This window comes from Tachypleus tridentatus, chromosome 3 (assembly GCF_004210375.1).
Source record: "Tachypleus tridentatus isolate NWPU-2018 chromosome 3, ASM421037v1, whole genome shotgun sequence".
In the NCBI taxonomy this organism is placed as follows: Eukaryota; Metazoa; Arthropoda; class Merostomata; order Xiphosura; family Limulidae; genus Tachypleus; species Tachypleus tridentatus.
In genome coordinates, this window is record NC_134827.1 from 87,507,174 (window position 1) to 87,531,397 (window position 24,224).

The window sequence follows — 24,224 nt, forward strand, 5'->3', positions numbered from 1 at the left end:
TGCTAGGGGACCCACAGTCTCTGTTTTGTTGGACTTATGTTGATGGCCTATTTCTGCATGAATATTGGAATTATCTCTGTCTATGCTAGTGTTTCTTAATTTACATGCATGGTAAAAAGGAATCAAAGGACTTTATCCTATGAATCTCTCCTATAATCTTGTAATGTTCTGTAACATCACATTTTCTCAAGAAATAATAAGCTAAGAAATTTTAACCTATTCACATAAAACAACCTTACTATCTCAAAAGTTCTTCTACTGATTCTTCTCTGAACAAACCTCAACACTTCCACATCCTTTCATAGGTAAAAAGACCAAGCCTTTATAATTCCAAGTGAGGCCTAAATATTGATTTGTGTAAAGAGGTAGTTTCCTGTCTTGAATTGCAATCAATGTGTCAATAAATAACATTTTAATCTTCTGTTAGTTTTTAGCAAAAGAGTACTATATTAATGACATGAGAAATTAATCTATAAATATGCAAAGATTATTTTCTTATCTTGCACTCTTCAACTTATTCCTGTATATTAAATGTATTATTGAAATTATGATAACTGAAGTTTATTATTTTGCACTCATCATAAGTAAGGGCTACTTTCAAAGTATTTCTTCCATGTACCAATTAATTCAGTTCAGTCTGTTTTACTTGAGCATTCTTACTACAATTGTGAATATCATAATTGTGCTGTTACCAATATTTATTAATGTAAAAAAGAAAAAGCAAAATATCAAGCACTGACCCTAGAGGCATACCACTAGTAACAAAGATCAAGTTTGACCAAATTCCTTTAATAAGTTTCATATTACTAACCCATTTATCACATAGTCATATTAACCTTTATGATAGACTATCTGATTATGTGGTGCCAGTGAAAAATTGTATAATAAGATCTAAGATTATTTCCGATATATGTCCACAAATTAGTCGATTATCTTGAAGTATAGTTGACATCAGTTAGTGTCATAAAAATAATTAACTACACAGAATTGGTGTTTCTGATTATTTCTCTTCTAAATTATTCCAACTGTTCAGGTCTTATGAGAATAATTGATAAGTTAAACATAATTTATTAACAAATCCTGCAACTTGAGGATAACCACACTCTACTTCTTGCTTGGATCTGATAATCAAAAGTACTGTGTATGCAGGATCCCACTTAGAGAGTTGTAATAATTAACTATTCTTTGAAAGTTAAATGTAATGCTAAAAGTAATTAATTGCAATAGTTTTACTGTAAAAACAAACAAACTAGAGTCTACTACACTTCACAAGATTGCATATCTTTGTGTGTATATATTATTCTGTATCTTACAGATGTGACTTTGAATGACTTTGCGAACAATGAGGTTTTAACTGAAAGGCTGCGGAAGCCAGCTTTACATTCTTTTGTGAGAGAAGGTATAGTATATTATTGGTTGAAATAGTTTGTGTAAACTTGTACAGTAATTACTGTCAGAATATGCTAAACTTTGTAGATGTGTATGTTTATAGTATGCACTAAAAATCACAGTCAGTATTCTATACAGGTACATGTGACAACAATATTTGTTTTGTGAAACTTTTCCATTTGCTATTTATTTTGATGTTATTAACTTTGTAATATTTGAATTATTGAATTAAAACTCATAACCACAAAAAAAGGAATTGGAATATCAAATATTAGAATATATGTTATTGAAACTGTTCTCATATTGTGCATTTTAGTAGTAGCAGTTTTGATGTTTCATTTCAGTGTTTGTTTGTGTTTTTTTTTGTTGTTGTTTTACTGTTTAGTAATACATGCAGACTTATGTTAATAAGAAAACAGTGAGTATACTTCTTGTCCAAGGGAATGTTTAGACAAAAATATACTTCAGAAGTGTTGTTAATAAACTGCATCTATTTTGTATCTGGAAAATATTTTTGCAGTACAGAAAGGCTTATATGTGTGTGTTTATATATATGTTTTTTGAACAGTCATCCAAAAGATTTCACAATTTTATGTACCTAATGTTGCATGTTTTTGTACAGATATCATATGATAAGTTATTATTCTTCAGTATTATACAGATAAAAAAGTTACTGGCATCGACTAAATATGCAAAATGCCCAAATATTTGAGTATCTCCACCTATGGAAGATGCAGCACAGTTGACACTTTGTATAACTTTATGCTTGACAGCAATCAAATCAATAAACATAACCAGTCAATGGATGCCTCTGTTATGATGGGGCATAGTTCCAGACACGTATTCCACTTCTATAGTCTGATTTCTAGATGAGTAGTCTCTGTTTCAACATTCTCAAGATGTTGGATGTTCAAAGTGCTTGTCACCATCTTCTGACAGATCTGTAGTCTTCTTATCACAATCCATTTTGACACATCTGTCACCACCATGTTCTTTTGTTTTGAGAGCTTAAACTCTTGTGGTGGAGTTACTGTCTTTCTTATATTTTATTCTTCTCACACAGTGTTCTCTAATACTTTGACTTTCTTACTGGATTTGCTATCACTTTGGAAACCCTTTTATGAAAGCCTTTGTTACTTATTTTGATCCCAGCTTCTATTCTTTTGATCTCGCATTCCAAACTTTACAGTTATCCAGCTGTATTAAAGAAATTGAAAGCAAAATACTAGTAATAATGCTTGTGCATACTACTGTTTGTGGAAGTTATGTGGTTTTGTCAGTTTCAGCTTATGGTTTTGGACTTTGAGCTTTTAAAATTTACATCATTTGCACTGGAGCATAAGCACTTTTAGCTTTATTTTACTTTCTCAAAAACAAAAAATGGACAGTACAATTTAATACTGTGAATGTTTTAAGACTACAACTTGCATGCAAAAATAAACTGTGAAATACGTCATTTATTTATATAGCATAAAATAGTGTTGAAAGTAATTATGAAGAGGTGATACAATAGGAAAGTCACAAAGAATTAGTACTTGCATCTAAATAATAAGTTTACATATTATTACAGACAGTATAAGAATAACAGTTGTAAGGTACACTAACAATTTATATTTGCTTTAAGTGTAGCAGTACACCATTCTTTTATAATACCATAAGTATATCAATGTAGGATTGTGAAATATTGTTTCAAGTGTCTTATATTACTCATCACTAGTTTAGCCAAATTGTTTTGGTTGTTGTTTAACCTCAGCTTCAATAGAATCTTAATAATATTAATATCAGGATTTTGTGCTACCTAAGCCATCATTGCAAGAGTTCATCTAACCTCTTTTTTTATCAGGTATCATTTGACTACTCATGCTTCATGCTTGAGATTACTGTTTTGATATGATATTTCTTACTGCCTAACAGAAATGATATTATAAATAACAACCTGGTAGCAATAAAGATGGCATCAGTTTTCTGTTCCCTTGGTGTGGATTCCTGTACATGGTGAGGGGACCTCTCAGAGAAGGTTTTATTTCAATTTACCTCCTGTGAGATCTAAACATCCACCTATGTGTTTGCCATGCGTGGCGACCCACTTTGGTTTTGAATTCCTGTAGATGGATGGCCATGGGGTGGCCCACTTAAGGTCAGTCAGCTGGTTCACTTAGGCTAGGGTCAACCAAGCACCAGTGTTGGCTGTTCTCAACAGGTGTTGTAGATATTGTATCTGATGCTGGTATTTGAGTATAGTGCTCACGAAACCTTGGTGTTGCTGCAGTGTCCTTGTTTGGCACTGTAGTGTGTTCCCTCGTAGGCCTCCATGGTGGGTGGGGTCAGCGGGCACCAAAATATTCTTTCTATAGAAACTTAAATAAAATAGTAAAAAATCAGTCCATAGGTAAACGACCATGTCTTGAAGATTCTGAGTAGCAGTCTTCAACCTCTGTAACACCTGTACCTCACTTTCTTATACTACATTTTCTTTCAGACAAACCTTCAGGGAAAATGTCTTCCTTTTGTATTCAGAAGGGACTTGCTGGCTCTCCCAAGTCAGTCAAAAAGCTCTGCATTGGTGACATATTGGTGAAAACATACACTCATAAACACAGTGAACTCCTTATGCATTTGAAGGTAATTGTGGATATACCCATTGATGTTATTCTCCATGCTACTTTAAATTTGTCATGAGGAGTTACCATTGAGAGGAATTTGTAGAGCATCCTTGAGTCAGAGATCCTCACTGGTTTCTCCACCCAAGGAGTTTCTGCAGTGAGGCATATCTTCACTGCTAAGATGGATTATGATGCTGACCAGTGTCCTCATTTTGACATTTACATCACTGAGTTCACCTGCCACCATCAATGTAGGTTTTGTTAATTGTAATATATGGCCATATTTCAAATGTTTCCAGGGTTAGCTGTTCATTCACTTGAAGACATCCAGTTGTGGTTTCTTGATGTGTGCTCATTGTGGTAGCAAGGACAACCATGCCTATTAGTGTGAAACAGACCCTCATTGCATTAATTGTAATGACTGTCACCAGTCGTCCTAAGTGGTTGGAAGAAAAATAGGTGCAGTGTTTGAAGATGATTCAAAACATTACTTTCCCTGATGTTCGAATGTTACTGTACACCACTTCATCTCGGACGTATGCTGCTGCACTTTGATCCAGTGTAACAGTGGGAATGCAGAGAGATTTCTTCATGCCTCCAAAAGAATTGTTCTCAGGCCGTATGAAAAGTCTTTTGACCTCCATGGTTAAGAAAGTTGATGAATGAACGTCAACACCCATCTCTGGCCCTACCATTCATTCTAGCAAACCCATAGATTCACTTCCTTTGGTTCTGGGTACAGGTATTTTCTCAGGTACATCTTCTTCTTCTGCCCCAAGATGCAAAATGATCATTCGTTCACGTCCTCTGACTCTAGAATCTTTTTCCAACAACAGAGACCTGGCCAATCGACCCAGGGCAGGATTCATGGGGGTTGAAACACCTCCTTTGAATAAAGAAAAAAAGACATGGTCGAAAACAGAAAGGCTCTCCACCCAATTCCCCTACACATAAATAAAAATGGCCACTTTGATACAAAAGAACTGTTGAGGTTTATGTTCTAATCTGGATGAAGTCAAAGCACTGATTGCTTCTTACCATCCTGTGTGTCTTTTCTTACAGGAAACATTTCTGAAATCTGCTGATACAGTCACCTTTCGGCAGTATTTCTTGTACAGAAATGACAGGTTGTGTGATTAATGAGTGCATGGAGGGGTGGCACTGTTGGTTGATCAGCATGTGCAAATCCTGTCTTTGCCACTTGATACATCCTTGGAAGCCATAGCCACCCTTGTTTCCTTGGGTCGTATCATCACTGTTTCTTCTCTCTACCCCTCGGTGTGGATTCCTGTACGTGGTGAGGGGACCTCCCAGGGAAGGTTCTGTTCTGTCTGGATACCTTCTCTGAGATCTAAACATCCACCCACGTGTTTGCCGTGCGTGGCGACCCGTGAAGGGGAGGAGAGGATCCTGGAGGTTGAGGGGTCCAACCCCAACACACCACTTTGGCCTTGAATTCCTGTAGACGGGCGGCCTATGGGTCGCCCCCCTTTGGTCAATCGGCTGGTCCACTTTGGCAAGAGTCAACCAAGTACCAGTGTTGGAAGTTCTCAACGGGTGTTGTGGACATTGTGCCTAATGCTGGTGTTTGGGTATAGTGCTCACGAAACCCTGGTGTTGCTGCATTGTCCTTGCATGACATTGTAGTGTGTCCCCTCGTAGGATTCCATGGTGGGTGGGGTCAGTGGGTACTGAAATTTTTCTTTTTTCCTATGGATCCTCCTTCAAAAAATTTAAATAAAATAGTGAAAAAACAGTCAACAGGTAAGTGACCATGTCTTGAAGACTCTAAGCAGCAATCTTCAACATCTGTAACACACGTACCTCATTTTCTTATATTACATTCTCTTTCAGAAAGGCCTTTAGGGCAATTGTCCCCTATTTTATTCATAAGGGACTAGAGGGTCTTGCTGGCTCTCCAACGTCAGTAAAGAAGCTTCGATCTGGAGACATATTAGTTGAAACATCCACAACCCACCACAGTGAACTCCTCTTGAATTCAACGGCAATTGGGGATATACCTATTGAGGTTACCCCTCATGCTACCTTGAATTCTTCACGAGGAGTTATTGTTGAGAGGGATTTGAAGAACGTCCCCGAGTCAGAGATTCTCGCTGGTTTCTCCACTCAAGTTTCTGCAGTGAGGCACATCTCCACTCACAAAGATGGAGTTACACTGCTAACAAATACCCTCGTTTTGACATTTACATCATCACGTGCACCTGCTACCATCAAGGCAGGTTATCTAATTTGCAGGGTACAGCCATACATTCCAAACCCTCTCCTATGTATCTCCATGGTTAAAAAGGTTGATGAATCGACTTCCACACCCATCTCTGTTCCTCCCATACATTCCAATAAACCTCAAGATCCACATCCTTCAGTTTCAAATACAGGCATTTCTTCTGATACATCTTTTTCTCCCACCCCAAGAGGCAAAACAATCATTTGTTCATGTCCTCAGTCACTGGAATCCCCTTTCAATAACAAAGGCCTGCCCAATCAACCCAGGGCAGGATCCATGGAGGTTGGTAGACCTCCTCCGACTAAGGACAGTAAGGAAAAAAGACGTGGTCGTAAACAGAAGGGCTCTCCAGCCACTTCACCTACCCGTCATTAAAAGTGGCCACCTTGTTATAATGGAACTGTTGAGATTTACGTTCTAATCTGGATGATATCAAAACACTGATTGCTTCCTACCATCCTGTATGTCTTTCCTTACAAGAAACATTTCTAAAACCTGCTGATACAGTCACCATTTGGCAGTATTCTCTGTACAGAAATGACAGGCTGTGTGATGGACGAGTACATGTAGGGGTGGCACTATTGGTTGATCAGCATGTGCCCACTCTGTCACTCAACACACCCTTGGAGGCCGTAGCCATCCGTGTTTCCTTGGGTCATACCATCACTGTTTGTTCTCTCCACCTGTCCCCTGGTGAGACATATGATCAATCAGACCTTGATGCTCTCGTTGAACAGTTGTCGTCTCCCTTTCTACTCCTGGGGGACTTTAATGGACATCATCCCCTCTGGGGAAGTGCTGTTATTGATGGGATGGGTCGCTCTGTAGAGCGTATGCTCTCTGATCACAATCTTTCTCTTTTCAATACTGGTTCTTCCACTTATTTTTATGCACTTAGTCAGTCTTTTACTGCTATTGATCTCTCAGTTTGCTCCCTTTCATTATTCTCCCATTTATCATGGAGGGTTGACAGTACTCCACTAGGCAGTGATCATTTTCCTATACTTTTGAGAGAGACTGGCCGTGGTTGATGCCACCCTACTCACGTGCCCTGGTGGAAGATGGATAAGGCAGACTGGTCCACTTTCACTGCTCTCGCAGAACTTGATCCTGCTATCGTGGATCAGCCATTAATAGACGACTGTGTGGCAGCGGTAACTGGCTGTATTATACAAGCAGCTGCTCAGTGTATTCCTAAAACCTTGACACGTTTTCCACGATATCCTCGTCCGTGGTGGAATCCTGCTTGCCACTTAGCACGGAAGGCTCAAAAACGGGCCTGGGATACTTTTTGTAGATATCCCACACTTTCAATCCGCGTCGCATTCCAACGGGCCTGTGCACATGCTAGGTGGGTAAGACGTCAAAGCCAGAAGGAATCTTGGATTAAGTTCACAACTAGCATATCTTCTACCACCAATTTCAAGGTCATATGGGACAGGATTCGAAAGGTCAGTGGGCACTACAATTCTGCCCCCCTCTCGATCTTACTCTCTGATGGTCAGGAGGTGGCTGATGTCCGGAGCATCGCTGATACTCAAGGTGAATGCTTTTGCTGGGTATCTAGCACTTCTGCTTGTTCCTCCACCTTCTTGGCCATCAAGACTCGGGCAGAGCGTTCATCTCTTTCCTTTCAAACTGACTGTCTCTTTGACTATAATTATTTCTTTACACTGGTGGAACTGAAAATGGCCCTTTATCGGTCTGGCAGTACATCTGTTGGACCTGATGATGTACATTATGACATACTGCACCATCTATCTGCTGCTTCTCTTGATGTCCTTCTAATTGTCTTTAACCGGATCTGGCAGGAGAATGTTTTTCTTGATGCCTGGCGCCAGGCGATTATTTTACCTTTCTCTATGCCAGGGAAACATCCCAAGATTCCTTCAAACTACCATCCAATTGCTTTGACGAGCAGTCTTTGTAAGACCTTAGAAAGGATGGTTAATGCTCGTCTTGTTTGGTTCCTCGAATCAAACAACCTCCTCTCACCCACCCAGTGTGGGTTTTGATGACAGCACTCCACCACAGACCACCTAATTCGACTTGAAACATCAATCAGAGAAGCCTTTCTCAAACACCAATATCTTGTGTCAATATTATTTGACATTGAGAAGTCTTATGACACAACATGGAGGTATGGCGTTTTGCGAGACCTCCATACATATGGGTTATGTGGCCATTTACCCCTGTTTATTTAAAATTTTTTAATGGACAGGAGATTCCAAGTTCGTGTGGTTTCAACACTTTCCCGTTCTTTTGTACAGGGACTTGGAGACCCTCAGGGCTGTGTTTTGAGTGTCACAGTATAAAGATAAATGCCATCATTGAACAACTCCCTCTCACTATTGCAATGGGCTGAATGTCGACGACTTTCACGTCTCATGTCAGTCGTCGAACATGATATATTGAGTGGCAACTACAAACTGCTCTCAATCGTGTACTGAAGTGGACTAAGGTGAACGGCTTTAATTTCTCTCTCTCTAAAACTGTTTGCATGACTTTTGCCACCAACGGGGTATTCACCCTGATCCTGAACTTCATATCGATGAAGTTTCGCTGCCAGTGGTCTCTGAAACCAAGTTTTTGGGGCTTATCTTTGACCGTAAGCTGACCTTTATACCACACTTAAAGCAGCTTCGGGTCAAATGCACAAGAGCACTGAACATCCTCCGTGTCCTCTCTACTACCAGTTGGGGAGCAAATCGATGTTCTATGTTAAACGTATATCGTACTCTTATTTGATTAAAACTCAACTATGGATCAATGGTCTATGGCTCTGCCAGACCCTCGGCCTTAAAGATGCTGGACCCCATTCATCACCAAGGACTTTGACTCTGCACTGGGGCTTTCCACACCTCTCCAGTTCAAAGTTTATACATTGAATCTCATGAACCTTCTCTGCACCTTCGCCGCTTGCAACTATCTTTACTATATTCTTGAAACTTCGTTCCTTACCAAAGCATCCCACCTGGAGATGTGTTTTCCTTTCTCAGTGGGCGCACTTTTCAGAACAGATGATCTGCCATTGCTCCATTTGGCCTTCGCATCCATGCGTAATTGGATGAATTGGGTCTGTCCTTGGATAACATTGCAGATTCCACAGGTCAGCCCATCCCACCATGGTTGATTACAACCCCAAATGTGACCTTTCTTTCAGTCATCTGAAAAGGCAGATACTCCAGATTGGAAGCACCGCTTTTATTTAATGAACATCTTTCAAACGATCATTCCGTTCCCATTTATGCAGATGGTTCCAAATCAGGTAATTCAGTGGGCTCTGCTATGGTTTGCTGCGGTTCGGTGGTTGTGCACAGATTCCCCTCTACAGCTTTTGTGTTCACTGCTGAACTGTATGCCATATCTCTTGCCCTGGATCATATTGAAGCTGAGCAGTACTCCAACTGCACTATTTATACTGACTCGCTTAGTTCTATACTGGCCTTGAAATCGCTACACGTTGCCTCACACCATGTTCTCGCTGATATTCAAAACCGACTGGCCCATTTCTCATTAACTGCTACTTCTATCCAGTTTTTCTGGATACTAGGCCATGTTGGTATTTGCGGGAACGAGCTTGCAGACACGGCAGCTAAATCTATCTGCTCCGGCACTATCACCACTGTGTCTGTTCCGTACATGGACTGTGGTCTTGTATTCAAGGCTTGGCTCCATGCTAGCTGGCAGTCCACTTGGAGTGAGCAACGCGACAACAAGCTTTTTCACATAAAACCCTTTATTGGGCTTTGGCCATCTTGCTTCCGTAAGGTTTGGAAGGAGGAAGTTGTTCTAACTAGACTACGCATTGGTCACAGTTTTTTAACTCATCGTTTTCTTTTATCTGGAACTGATGCACCAGTGTGTAGTTTGTGTAACACTCAAATCACTATATGCCACATTTTACTTTCTTGCCATCTTTACGATTCTCAGTGATGGCACTATTTTAAACATGTTTTTTTCCAGGGTTTATCCCTGTCCAATAACATTGGACAGTGTTATTCGTGACAGTGACACTGTCCACCTTGATAAAGTTTTTAGTTTTTTAATGACCATTAATCTTTTTAATCTCATTTAAGTGTTGAATATATATTTATTCATTACATCTTTTTAATTGTGGTTCTCTTTTTACAGTTTCATTCTCTCTAGTTCAATTTGACATTGGAAAATGGCCAGAACATTAAATAACTTGACACCAGGACTGGAAAGGCCAACTATAGGTGACTAACGCTGCTGTTTGAACTATCCGTTTGAACTACTCATTAGTCGTTCTGGCGATTTGTTATTACACATTTGCTGCATATCATTTAACACTTTTATTACTTTACCTTTTAGTACAGGCCATAATGACACATAACCCGGAAACAGGACTGGAAAGACCAACTTCAGGTGACTGATGGTGGTTCTTATACTTTCCTGTTAGTCGTCCTGGCAGGTTATGATCATTACTATTCTGCTACAGGAAGTCCTTTACAACTTTGTAGACTGATGTCAACATTGGCTTTACCCCATTTTATGTGTTAATTGCTGTTTTGTTTTTACCTTCATTTACTTTTACAAATTTTACTCCATTTACTTTACTTTTACCTTTTTACTGGACATTTAGCTACTTGTTATTACAATTTTGCTATATGTCTTTTAAAACTTCTATTATTTTATATTTTGATAATGGCTGCTATGACACATAACCCAGAACCAGGACTGGAAAGGCCAACTTCAAGTGACTGACAGTAGTTCTTGAACTTACCTGTTAGTCTTCCTGGCAGGTTATTATCATTACCATTTTGCTAGAGTAAGTACTTTACAACTTCTTTTACTCTGCTTTCTCTCTTAACATTGTAGACTAAGTGTCAACATTGGTTTTATGCTTTTTCTGTTTTTCAATGATGTTTTGTTTTACTTTCATTTTTACCTTTTTACCGGACGTTTCGCGCAGATAACCTAGCTGCTTTGTGCCATAAAACACTAAATCAATCAATCAATCAATTCTTCTCTCTAACTTTCTCCTGAAGAGAGTTGTGATCAATCAGACCTTGATACCATTATCTGTAAACTATCGATAAACGACTGCACATGGCATGGAAGGCTCAAAAATGGGTCTGGGATAACTTTTACAGGTATCCCACACTTTCAAACCTCATTGCTTTCCAGAGGGGCCATGCACGTGCTCGGTGGGTAAAATGTCAAAGTCCAACAGAATCTTGAATTAAATTCACAATCAGCATCTCTTCTATCAACCAATTACAAAGTCATATGGGACAAGATTCAAAAGGTCAGTGGGCAGTGTAATTCTCTCTCCCTTTTGATCTTGCTCTCTGATGGCCAGGAAGTAACTGATGCCAGATCATCACCAATACTCTTGATGAAAGTTTTTGCCAGGTATCTAGCACTTCTGCTTTCTCCTCCACCTTCTTAGCCTTCAAGACTTTGGCAGAGTGATGACCTCTTCCATTCTGGACCAATATGACTATAATTGCCTCTTTACACTGGTGTAAGTCAAACTGGCCCATTGGTCGGACCTGATGATATGCACAATGAGATGCTGCACCATCTGTCTCCTGCTTCTCTTTTGATTGTTTTTAACTGGATCTGGCAGGAAAATGATTTTCCTGATGCATGGTACCAGCATGGGAAGAATTCCAAGATTCCTTCAAACTACAGTCCAGTTGGTTTGACAAGCTCTCTCTGTACAATCTTAGAGAGGATGGTTAATGTTCATCTTGTTTTGTTCCTCAAATCAAACAATCTCCTCTCGCTCACCCAGTGTGGATTCTGATGACAACACTTCACCATGGACCACCTTATTCAATTTGAAAAGTCAATCATAGAAGTCTTTCTAAAACAACAACATTTTACATTAATATTCTTTGACTTTAAGAAGGCCTATGATACTACATAGAGGTATGGCATTTTGCAAGATCTCCACTTATATTGATTGCATAGCCATTTGCACATTCTTATTAAAAAATTTTAATGGGTAGGTGATTTCAAGTTCGTGTGGGTTTGAAACATTCCCATTATTTTCTACAGGAACTTGGAGTCCCTCAGGGCTGTGTTTTGAATGTCACATTTTTAAGTATAAAGATTAATGTCATCACTGAACAACTCCCTCTTACACTAATTGGTTCTATTTCAACAACTTCCACATCTCACGTCAGTCATCGAACATGAGGTATACTGAGTGGCAGCCACAGACTGCCTTCAATCGTTTACTGAAGTGGACTGAGCAAATGGTTTTAACTTCTCTCTCTCTAAAACCATTTGCATGCACTTTAGCCCCCAATGGGTTATTCACCCTGATCCTGAACTCCGTCTCACTGAAGTTGAGCTTCCTATGGTTTCTAAGACAAACTTCCCCAGTTTAAAACTTGTACACAAAGCCTCATGAATGCCCTCTACACCTTTGCTGTTTGCAACTTTCTTTACTCTGTGCTTTGAAACTTCAATCCCTACCACAGCATCCCACCTGTGGATGTGTTTTCTTTCTTTGATGGGTCATGCTTTTTCAGAACAGATGATCTGCCATTGTTTTTTTTTGCCTTAATATCCAGGAGCAGTAGGATGAATTGGGTCACTGGGTCTGTCCTTGGATAACATTGCTGTATCCACTGATCAGCCCATCCCACCATGGCTTATTACAACTCCCAAATGTGACCTTTCTTTAAGTCATCTGAGAAAAGTAGAAAATGGTCGTGAGGTCAAATAATTCAAACCAGGACTGGAAAGGTTAACTTCAGGTGACTAATGCTGATGTTTGAACTTACCCATTAGTCATCCTGGTGAGGTATAATAATTAAAATTATGCTTCAGAAAGTTTTTAAAACTTGTATTACTTTACTTTCTCTTTTAATGATGTAAACTAGAATATAAATGGATTTAATGCTATACAAGTTTTTAATTCAAAAGTTAAACTTTGTTTTACCTTGATTCCTTTTTATGAATTTTAATAATTTTACTTTTAATTTTTTTTAATGGATATTTGGCACAGATACCTCAGTTGCTTTGTGCTATAAAATACCAAACAACCAACAAGTATTCCATAGATCTCCAAATCAAATAGTCAAGATGTAACCCTTTCTTGTACTGGTCTCCCAGCATCCTTAATAACATGCTGCATGTTCTCCTCTGTGCCATCAAACAACTTATCATTAATCATTGCCAAACAGTATTAATTTGAACTTTATATAGAGCACTCTCATCCTGCTCAGTTTAATATATTGTTTGAAATTTATTGCCCATTTTAACCCTTTGGTTTGGTTCTCTTTCCTGATATTGGTTTATTGAGCAGCTACAGTACACATACATTGAGATCATTTGATGCTACTATACATATTACTATTCTGAAAATAATATTCACACATACACTTAAAACTAGGTTGTCTGTAAATCTGTACTAGATTATAATGTGTCACATAAAGAGAATACACAGAGGTATGTAGCATCACTTTTCAAGAATTTGGGATTAATACTTTGACCACTTTTACTATCAGCAGTGCTAGTTTTATATACTCTTTAGTATTTTCACACAGTTTGTACTCTGACTTGAAACTTTATTACCTCAATCTGTCGTTTGAATTAGACTATCATTCTCAATGGAACACTATTATTTCTACACATTTTTATGATTTGACACATCTGTCCTTGGAGTCATGATTACAACATTCATACTACTACTGGGAACATGTATTCTCAAACTGGCTGGTGTGGGTGTTAACACTTTAATTAAAATAAAGTACAGAACAATGTTTTGATCATCATAGATGAACTAAGAAGGTTGAAATGTTGTTTTGTACTTTTTAATTAAAATGCTAATGCCAGCCGCCTTGAGAACACGCTTTTACTTTAAGTGGGTTTCTTGTCATCACAAACTACTGGGAATAGTGTGATTACTTGCAGTTTTATAGACATTACGATGATGCAGTACTGTTTCATTTATTGGATTAAGCCAAAGAAAAGAAACATACGAAATAAAGTGAAATGTAAGAATTCAGTTATTTGTGCCATCATTACTAAAGCCTAGCATATGTAATTCACAAAAATACATGGGGTTTATTTTGATAATTATTATATTTATATGCCATTAAAATTTATAAATCCACAATATTTTTGTCAAGCTCAATTTGACTTTCATACTGGCAGGTTTCCAGGCTTATCTAGGCCTAAAGTGATAAAATTAGGTTTTAGGCACACAAACAATATTTACTTCCACAAAGAGCTATCACCTAACATGCCTATTAAGAAGGTTTTTGCACATGCCAAATAACTTGACAAAAACTCCCATCAAAGACAGTTGTGTGGACTGTGCCATCCAATAATGTAAACTATAACATAGCATAATGTTTAGGGACAACAAGGGACCTGTTAGTCTGTCTTGGTTGTCTTATCTTCCAAGCCAAAGTAAAACTATTAAAAAAACAAATTAAAGCCAGTCATTAGTAGTTGATTTATCTATCAAGCTTTATTTTAAACTCACTCAAATTTACTGCCACCACAATGTCCAAATTCAACCCATTTATAGGCCAACCACCCTGTTTGAAAAATAAAATTGTCTTAACTGGAAACGGCTTCTACCTTACCTAAATCTAAATTTGTCCCCTAGTTCTATAATTCTCACTGTTAAGTGTGAAAAATGTTGATGCATCAACATTATCAATTCCTTTTAAAATCTTAAACACTTCAATCAGATCTTTTTTCTTCTTTTGTCAATAGAAAACAACTTTAAGGGTCTCAGTCTCTTCTTCCCAGGTACCATTTTACTAACTCTTCTTTGGATCCTTTCTAAAAATTCATTGTCTTTCCTAAGGTATGGATGCCTATACATTGAAATTTTTACCTCTTTAGACTTGTATTCAATATTTCTGAAGGAACAACCTAAAATCCTATTTACTTATCACTAGCAACAGCATACTGTTTGGATGGCTTAAGAGACTGATTAATCATTACACCAAGATCATTTTCTATTATGACAACACTGTTAAGGTTTTTCCCATCCAAATTATAATTCAAATTCTGATAACCCATGTGCATTATTTTGCACTTATCATAATGAAAACACATATGCCATTTTTTTGCCCAACTTGCTGAGTGATCTGAATCCTTTTGTAAAATCAGTAGCATCCTTTTCACAGCCAGCAAGACCTTAACATCATCATCAAATTTAAGTAATTTATCAACCATTCCTTCATTTATGTCATCGATATAAATCAAAAAGAGCAATGGTTCTAAGACTTATCCATGAAGTACATCACTTGAAATGTTAATCCTGGTTGATTGAAATTCATTCATAACAAATCTTGGCCTTCTTCCATCAAGCCATTCTTTTGTGCAATTAGTTAACTTATCCTCCAACCTATATAGAAAAGTTATTTCACAAGCCTTTTTGTGTGACATCTTTTTCATATGCTTTCTGAAAATCCATATACATCAAAATCACACCCTTACTCTCATCTACATGTGCAGTAACATTTTCAAAACATAACAAAAAATTTGTGAGGCAAGATGTTTCCCTCGGTGAAAACATATTGACTGTCTATCAGAATTCTAAATTTTATTTAATGATTTTGCAACACTTTTCCTGCAACATATGTAAAACTAGTGGATCTGTAGATACTGGAATTTCTTCTATTGCCTCACTTGAAGATAGGAATGACAGTAGCTAAGTTCCAATCTGTTGATACTTGTCCACAATTTAAGGACTTACAAAAAATTTTGGCAAGTGGCTCACATATCCATTTCTTGACCTCCTTTAAAACTCTTGGTGAAATATTATCTGGCCCTTGAGCCTTATCAGTCTTTGAACTTCCCAATTTTATTTTAACCATCTCAGAATTTTTGCAATTCTCTTGTTCAATTTTGTTTTCATCTGTCAGTTGTTTAAGATGAGGAATACTTCTAGTCTTCAGAAGTAAAAATTAAAGAAAAAGAATTACTTAGGTAGCTATTTTATAACCATCAGATACAAGTTGTTATCATACTTCAAAGGTTCTATCCCATCCTAACATTTTTATTTACCTCTAAAGTACTTTTAAAAAAATCCTTACTATTAATTTTTGTTTTCAGCCAGTTTTTTTTCATTCATTCTTTTGGATGTTTGATCGTCTTTCATGATCTTCTACAGTCTTCTATAATACCAGTCTAAAAATTTAAATTTCTTAATTTTTTTATGCTTTTCTTTAATGTTATCTCTTATACCCTTTATGAGCCTGTCTGATTTTTTTACTTGCATCTACCTTTGAACATTTTCCGTAATTTCTCAGTGTCTCCAAATAACTTAGCTGTCCAATCCACAACAGATAATTATTGTTGCATTACTTCAAAATTGTTTTTTTGGAATCAAAATATCATTCCTGATTTCCATATACAATAAAACATCAAACCTAATGCAGCAATGATCACTTGCACCTAGATATTCTCCAATTTCCACCTCTTCACCCATTTCTATATTGTAAGTTAACAATGACTCTGAAATGGCATTATTTATAGTAGGTTCCTTAATTAATTGGTGAAGAAACCCATCTTGAACAGTTTCCAGAAACCTTTTTCGCAAAACTATGAGGGAAATTGTGTTTGAAATTAAAATCACCCACAATTATAACTTCAGTAAGAGCTGATATCTTAATCTCATTCTAAAGTTTCTCACTAATTTCATCAGTTTCATCAAGTGGTCTCAAACAGATTCCTATTAAGAGCTTTTTCCCTTGATATCCATTAACAGAAACCCAAATGAATTTGATTTCATTGCTGTTGTCCTTAATATCCTTAACTCCATGATGTAACTCACACTTCACAAAAAGAGGCATCTCTATTTCTTTCTTTAGTACCCTAGCACTATTAAACAAACTATAACCATGTATTTCAAAGAACTTTCTGTTATGAAAATCGTCTACCATTATTTATTCCCATTATATCAAAATCTTCTATTCTCACTAGTTTCCTAAATTCTTCTAGTTCTTATACTCCTAGCATTAGAATAGTAACATTTAAGCCTATTCTTATAGCTTATATTTATTTCCTGTGTTAAACTTTCCTTTACATCTCAGTTTTGTTTCATTTTGTTTATCTTGGCCCCCAACACTATTTAGTCCTACTTTAGAACTTCTCTTACAACTGAGTTAATAGCCCTTACAAATATGCCAGACCCTTTCCTACTTAAGTGTAAATCATTTATTCCATAAAGTTCCCTCCTCCCACTGAAGTGATCCCACAAGTCCAACCATCCTAACATTTAGTCCTAGTAACCTACTCAAGTTTCATCTCCAGTTAATTCTTGGCAGTATGCCTGACACAATTAATCTATGGCCTTTATCTTTAAATGGTTTTATCAACCTCTTGTACTTAGTAATTAGCTCTTCTGACTTACTGTTGCCTTCTTCATTAGCCCCCACTTGCACAACAAAAACTGCATCATTGCCAGTTCCCTTCATTATATCTTGTTCTATATATGCAAAATGACTGTTTGTTGAGAAAATATTTTACATAGAAGAGCTAACAACATTTCGACCTTCTTCAGTCATCGTCAGGTTCACAAACGTTGTTCGCTCTTCTATGTAAAATATTCTCTCAACCCAAACGAGCCGTTTTTGCATATATATTTCTCTACAAGTGGGTTTTCTCAACATCACTGATTATATCTTGTTCTGTTAGTTATGTCTTCCACTTGTTCCACTTGTCTGCATGCCCTTTTAAGGAATCACCTGTGACTATAATTTCTTTAAGTTCATAATCCATATCCTTCTCTATTTCTTTTGCTTTCCCTCCTTCCATATTTCCTCGTCTACACAAGCCAAGGTCTGAAATCTGTTGTATTTACAATTAAGTTCACTACTTTTAACCCTAATACTATCCTTTCTGATTTTCTGACATTTTTAATTTTAGGTAATGCCTCTCTTGCATATGAAAGCTTAAGCTTCTCTTGAAGTCCTGCTGTCATTTTCCAGTTCACACTTCTCTTTATCTATTTCCTCAGATTTTACTCCAACCTGCAAACTACATATAAATTTAACATCCTCAGTACTAGTTTTTTTAAGAGTGCATACTGTAGAGTTCCCAAATAAAACTAACTTATTGCACCTGTAACACCTAACAAACTGGTAAAGCTTAACTCCCAAACCAGTTTTAACCATTACTAGTCACACACAGTTGATTCGGAAAAAAATACCTGATCCAGGAAGTGACTCAAAAACTTAAAATTTACCAGATTGGCTTCTTTACATCAATGCAATAAGTTCACTTAACAAATTTGATTTGGGTCCTGACCACCAGTAGATGAGCTGTTCTTTGGGTCTCACCCCTACCTTCAGATGACATGAGTATCCACACTTATCTTTTTATTCTTGATATTAAACAATTGTTCTTTGTATTAGTTAGTTCAGACAAGCCATGGAGGTTTTCCCATTGCATATAATAACAATTTTCTAAACAGTATGATAATCTAGAATCATTTCACTTTATTGAACTTGAAGTAACTGGAATAATTATAGCTTCGAGCTTAAATGTTTAAAGGCTTTACAAATGGTTTCTGGAAATTGGACACTGATACTTACAACAACATTATTATTTTTTCCTTAAAATTAAGTATAACACAATCATAATTAATAAATATGCAAATATATAGTGTTTTTTTTTCAAATATCAAAACTCATTTTAATTCTTGATGAGAAACCCATTTGAAATAAAATGTATCTTAGAATGGCTGGTATAGGTATAAACTATAGACGAATACTATAGACATTCCAAGCAACCCTCATAGAATTCACCACGATGATGACAAACTTCATGTTCAACAACCACAACTATATACAAACAAATGGCCTAAACATGGGCAACCCAGTATCACCAGTTCTAGCCAATATTTTTATGACACAAGTTGAAACACATGCAATTAACACAGCATTACATCCACTCTATACTGGTACAGATATGTAGATGACACGATTGTGGGATTCAGATCTACAGAACACACACTTAATTTTTTTCAATCACATTAACTCTATACATCCCAACATTAACTTCACATGTGAACAGGAAGAAAGCAATCAAATATCATTTCTTAACTTCAAAATTACAAGAACCGACACACAATTTGAAACAGAAATCCACCGAAAAATCACCCATACTGGACTATACATTCCTTGGGACTCAGCACAAAAAACTCAACATACAAACTAATAAACCAAATAAACATAGTCATAAAACTATGCTCACCAGATAAAATTAACGATGAAGTAGACAAAATAAACAATACTTTGTCAATATCAATAAGTTTCCTCCACAAACCGTAGAAAACATTATACGCACACACCTAGACAGAAAGAAAAATCAACCAACAAAAATATATATATCTCAAGAATAAAAAAAAATCACAAAACCATATACTGCTGCACACCATATATTCCCGACATCAGCAGAAAAATAACCAACATTTGGCAAAAACTAACAACAAAATGTGATATTCCAGTTAATACCAAATTTATTCAAAAACCAGGCATAAAACTAAGGTCTATACTATGTAAAAACTACACTGACAAACACCACACCAACATTATTTATAAAATACAATGTGATAACTGCCACGACTTCTATATTGGAGAAACAAGTAGAAAATGGAAACCAGATTCAAAGAACATAAAAGTCACCTTCACACGTTTTCGAACACTGCAAGTCAAATAAACACAACATAACCATAGAAAACACTCAGATACTAAATAAAGAAACAAACATAAACAAACGCAAAATTAAAGAAGCCTTACTTATACAACAATTTAAACCCAAAATAAACCAATACGAAGGAACACCTTTATACCTTTATTAAAAATAATAAAATAAATAATATAAAATTATATATTCAAACATCTAACACTGCCCTCTACATTTTGACACTTAGTTACACAACTCCTTTCAAACATGTGGTCAGCTTCTGGTCAGGTACCTCTTTCTTTCTTTGTGAACCTGACGATGACCGAAAAAGGTCAAAACGTTGTTCACTTCTCAACGTAAAATATTTTCTCAACCCAAATGAGCCGTTTTTACATATATATTTCTCAACATCACTGAAAATGTATTTTAATTACTCATAAAAATGTCTTGACTTTAGCTATTACACAAAAGTTTAGAGATCCTTGATTTGGAGCAGAAACTGTGTACAGTAATCTATGAGTACCTGGATCAATAACTTTTATAGTTCATGATGGTCACCCTATATTAAAAAAGAGTATTGTATTATTAAAAGTTATGGTATATATGCCTGAAGCTGTGGAAACATTAAATGCTAATTGTCTAATACTTGTGTAAGTCATAAATGAAGCGGCATCTTAAAAAAGAAAAAAAAAAACTGCAATTTCTTTGATTTATATTTTATTGTAATCACCAATGACACATTTACTTGGGTGCAGTATTTAAACCATGTTGATGCATAAATGAATCAGGTGGTGTGAGATTATCCAGCTGGCCAACATGTTAATTGCCTTGGCAACCATTCAAATGAGTTGAAACTATGGTCTTATTATCTTTATTTCCTGACATATAGTTTGAAAACATCTTGAACCTAAAAGAGGAATAACAACTGTCATAGCTTCAGCAAATGAAACAACATTGTTTGTGAATCATAATAATAGTAACTTTCTGTGTTCACAATTTTCCAATGGGTCATTCCATGTCAACTCACACAGAAAATAAGAGCTTTTTCCAGTTTATGTTATAGATTTCTTTTTGAAAAAAAATAAGCAAAAAACTTCATTTTGATTAATTTAGCCATGTAAAATTCTAAAGTTGTACTGCATGGCTTAAGAAATCAAAATGAAGTTTTTTGCTTGAATTTTTTTCAAGGAAATTTATGACATGAACTGGGAAACCCTGGGTGAGTTGGCATGGAATGACCCCACTGTAAATGGTTGAATTGTGTCAGGAATTACTTATAGTAACATAGTTGAATATAAATATTTTACAATATATTGGTCACAGTTGTGTAGCATAGTATATCTTTGTCTTGATGGAGGTAAATGCCCAGTGTTATAACATCAAATTATGGTAGACCACATTAAAGGAAATACTATTGAGATCATGATTTCCAGTGAGCAGTCCTGATCTAAATTACAGAATATCTGTGGAACCTGTATGTAACTTTTTTTGATTTAATGCTATTCACGTGGGTCAAAGGCCATGTCATTGCATTTGTTGACTCAATTCAAAATTTTATGGAACTACTATTTTATGAATTTGTGTCAACAAGTTTAGTATCAAAACATACATTATAATTCCAACTTCAGCGTTAAGAATTATTTGATCTCATAATTAAAAGGCTATTAAAAAAACAAACCTAGATAATTTTTGTGACACATGGTAGTTTAATGCAGTAGTAGTTCAGATTAGATATTGTAAATTCAAATTACCAATAGTAATAAGCTAGAATATAAAATAAGAACCTCCTGTCTTTTGTATGAGACATTGCTCATGTAATAAATCAAGTACAATGGCCCCACTCACCTCATTCCATTTTTGGAAATGCTCCCTTATACACATTTAATTCTGTCTGTGATGTGTGAATAACCAGTCAAAAGGTCATGATGACCCTTTAGTAGCTTTCTTGACCATTTTTAAGTATTAGAACATATTTTCTTGCTGGTTATTATGAGTTTTTTAGTTTACTAGAAAGTTCTTTTTTTTTTTTAATGCAATACAGCTTAATTACTAAGCTAGATAAATTATAGTGGAATTCTGTGTTATTGTTATAATAAGTTATGCTTTTTTTGGTTATTTGAAAAATATATTTAAAACCTAAAAAAAAATTTGTTATTTGTCCTCTATGGGCAAAATTTTAAAAGGCTTAGCAATCTGACAGGCACCAAAAAGTATTAGTTTATTTAATATGAAATGGCTGATTGTATAGGTAAAAATTAAAATGCCATATTCTTAACAAACGCCAGTTTTATTAATCAAAATATGTTCCATTTGCTGTAATAGTTTTCTTCCAAGAGGATACTAATGAAAATATCCTGTCTCTATAAAACTCTGTTGTTTTGGAGACAATAAACCTTTTGAAGGCTTTAACAGTATTCTCCTGATCCCTGAATGTTTTGTTCCAGAAAAACAGCTTCAAGTACCAGAAAATGTGATAATAAGTTGGCGGCAGGTCAGGTGATTATGACAGATGCTCCAAGATATTATATTTCAGTTCTCTCCATTTTGAAATAGTGATTTGTGAGGTAAAGGGATCTGGTGTTATCTTGCAGCAAAATTGATCCATGCTTGTTCACCACTGATGGCTGTATGGTGGCTAAGTTTAGATGCATTTTATCAATTTGTTGATAGTAATATCATACTGTAAGTTTTTAACCTGGTTGCAGACAGGAGTAATGGACAATTCCCTCTGCAGACCACTGTACTGTCACCATAATCTTTTTTTTTTTTTGGGTACAAAGGTAGTTTTGGCACATGTCTTGGAGATTCACCTTCAACTAACTATTGTTCTTATCTCATCTGGTTGTCGTGTAGGATCTACTTCTTTTTATTACAGTTAATAATTTGCTTCAAGAATGACTCCCTCCTGTTCCTAACCAGTTTCTACAGTTTTGTAAATTTGTGTGGTACCTGTTTGCCCAGTTTTTTAACCTTTCCAATTGCAGCCAGATTGTGAGAAACAGTTGCACTGGAAACTTCTAAGTCTGCTGCAAGTCTTTGAACTGTCATTTATTGGTTAGCTTTCATAATAGTTCTTAATCTTTCTTCATTCACAAGTCCTTCCTTAGGGTTTATTTGTAAAGTTCATATCACCAGAACAAAATTTCTGAAACCAATGCCAAATAAATAGTCCAATGAAAAGTAGTCCCTTGTTCAAATGCTAAACTGATGTTTTTAGGTGCCTTGGTTGCATTTTTTCCCAAATGAACTCGTACAAAATGTAGTCTCAGTTCTTTTGAACACATCTTGTTTATGGTTCCAAAGAAACACACACAAAAAATTATAATACAGCTTGGCATGAAAGAAGAATTAAAAGCACCACATTCTTGTCAATACTGAATAGCATACAGTCAAATTACTCTATCCAACTTATCCTAATATTAATCACTCTTCAATTAAGCAAAAGTCAGCCATATCATGTGAAATGAAAAACATAGGACATAACAAGAAGAGATAATTGTTTGTTTTGTTTATTTTTTACTGTTGAATATGTGTTCATAAAAGAATTCAGAATTGAATAACTATATATATATATATATGCATATCTTTAGTATTTTGTAACTGTAGAGTTAGTCATTCAGTGAAGTAAGATAGAACTTATGTAATAGGGTTAGTTAGTACTCAGTTTGATTGTTATGGAAAAGTTTTCATACAAGTCATGTGCCCAAATATTGGTTAAAAAAGTTTAAATAAAGGTCTTTGTAAATTTATATTTTATATAAAGTTGTTTTTTATTCAAGTAAGCATAATTATACTATTAAAATACTGATATATATGGTGTAATCTTACAATAATACAATTTGAGAAAATGGATATGTCTGTCTGTCAGGGTAATACTTATCTGATCCAGTTTTTTCTTGCAGTCATCTCTATGTAGCTTGTTCCAAGATATAGTCATTTGATCAGTGAAACATGCCACTGAAGGTGCAGACATTGAAAATACAGTTTACTAGGAAGTTTTGTAAATATATTTTGCAATACAGTATGGTAGTTCTTAGTTTTAGGCCTGGCTTGAAATACCATAGCTCCAAATGTCTTAATGAACTCTGATATGCTCTACTGTAGAATAGTATCACTTTGAAAAATGATTACCTTGTATATTTGTATATGAATATAAAGAAGATAAAATGAAATATTACTAACAATTATATATCAATGTATGTAAGAATACCAAGAGTGATTTACTGATGCATGTTAATTTCTGAGCATGTTTTGTTAACATTTAACTCAAAAGCCTTCATCTGCTACTGAGTTATTTTCATGTAATGTTCTACAGACCAAATAATTTTTTGAAAGCCAATTTTCAAAGCATT

The 24,224-nt window shown here is 35.8% G+C and overlaps 1 protein-coding gene across 4 annotated transcripts in view; it reads left to right on the forward strand.

Moving 5' to 3' along the window:
* fsd (transmembrane protein fates-shifted) overlaps positions 1–24,224 on the forward strand; it is a 36,002-nt gene that overhangs the window by 1,954 nt on the left and 9,824 nt on the right. For 3 of the 4 annotated variants that reach the window (XM_076495474.1, XM_076495472.1, XM_076495471.1), the window contains exon 2: positions 1,316–1,399. In XM_076495474.1, the coding sequence (XP_076351589.1) occupies positions 1,316–1,399 (84 nt within the window). Of the gene's footprint in view, positions 1–1,315; positions 1,400–10,371; positions 10,458–24,224 lie in introns of all 4 variants that reach the window. The other variant, XM_076495473.1, reaches the window with a different exon arrangement.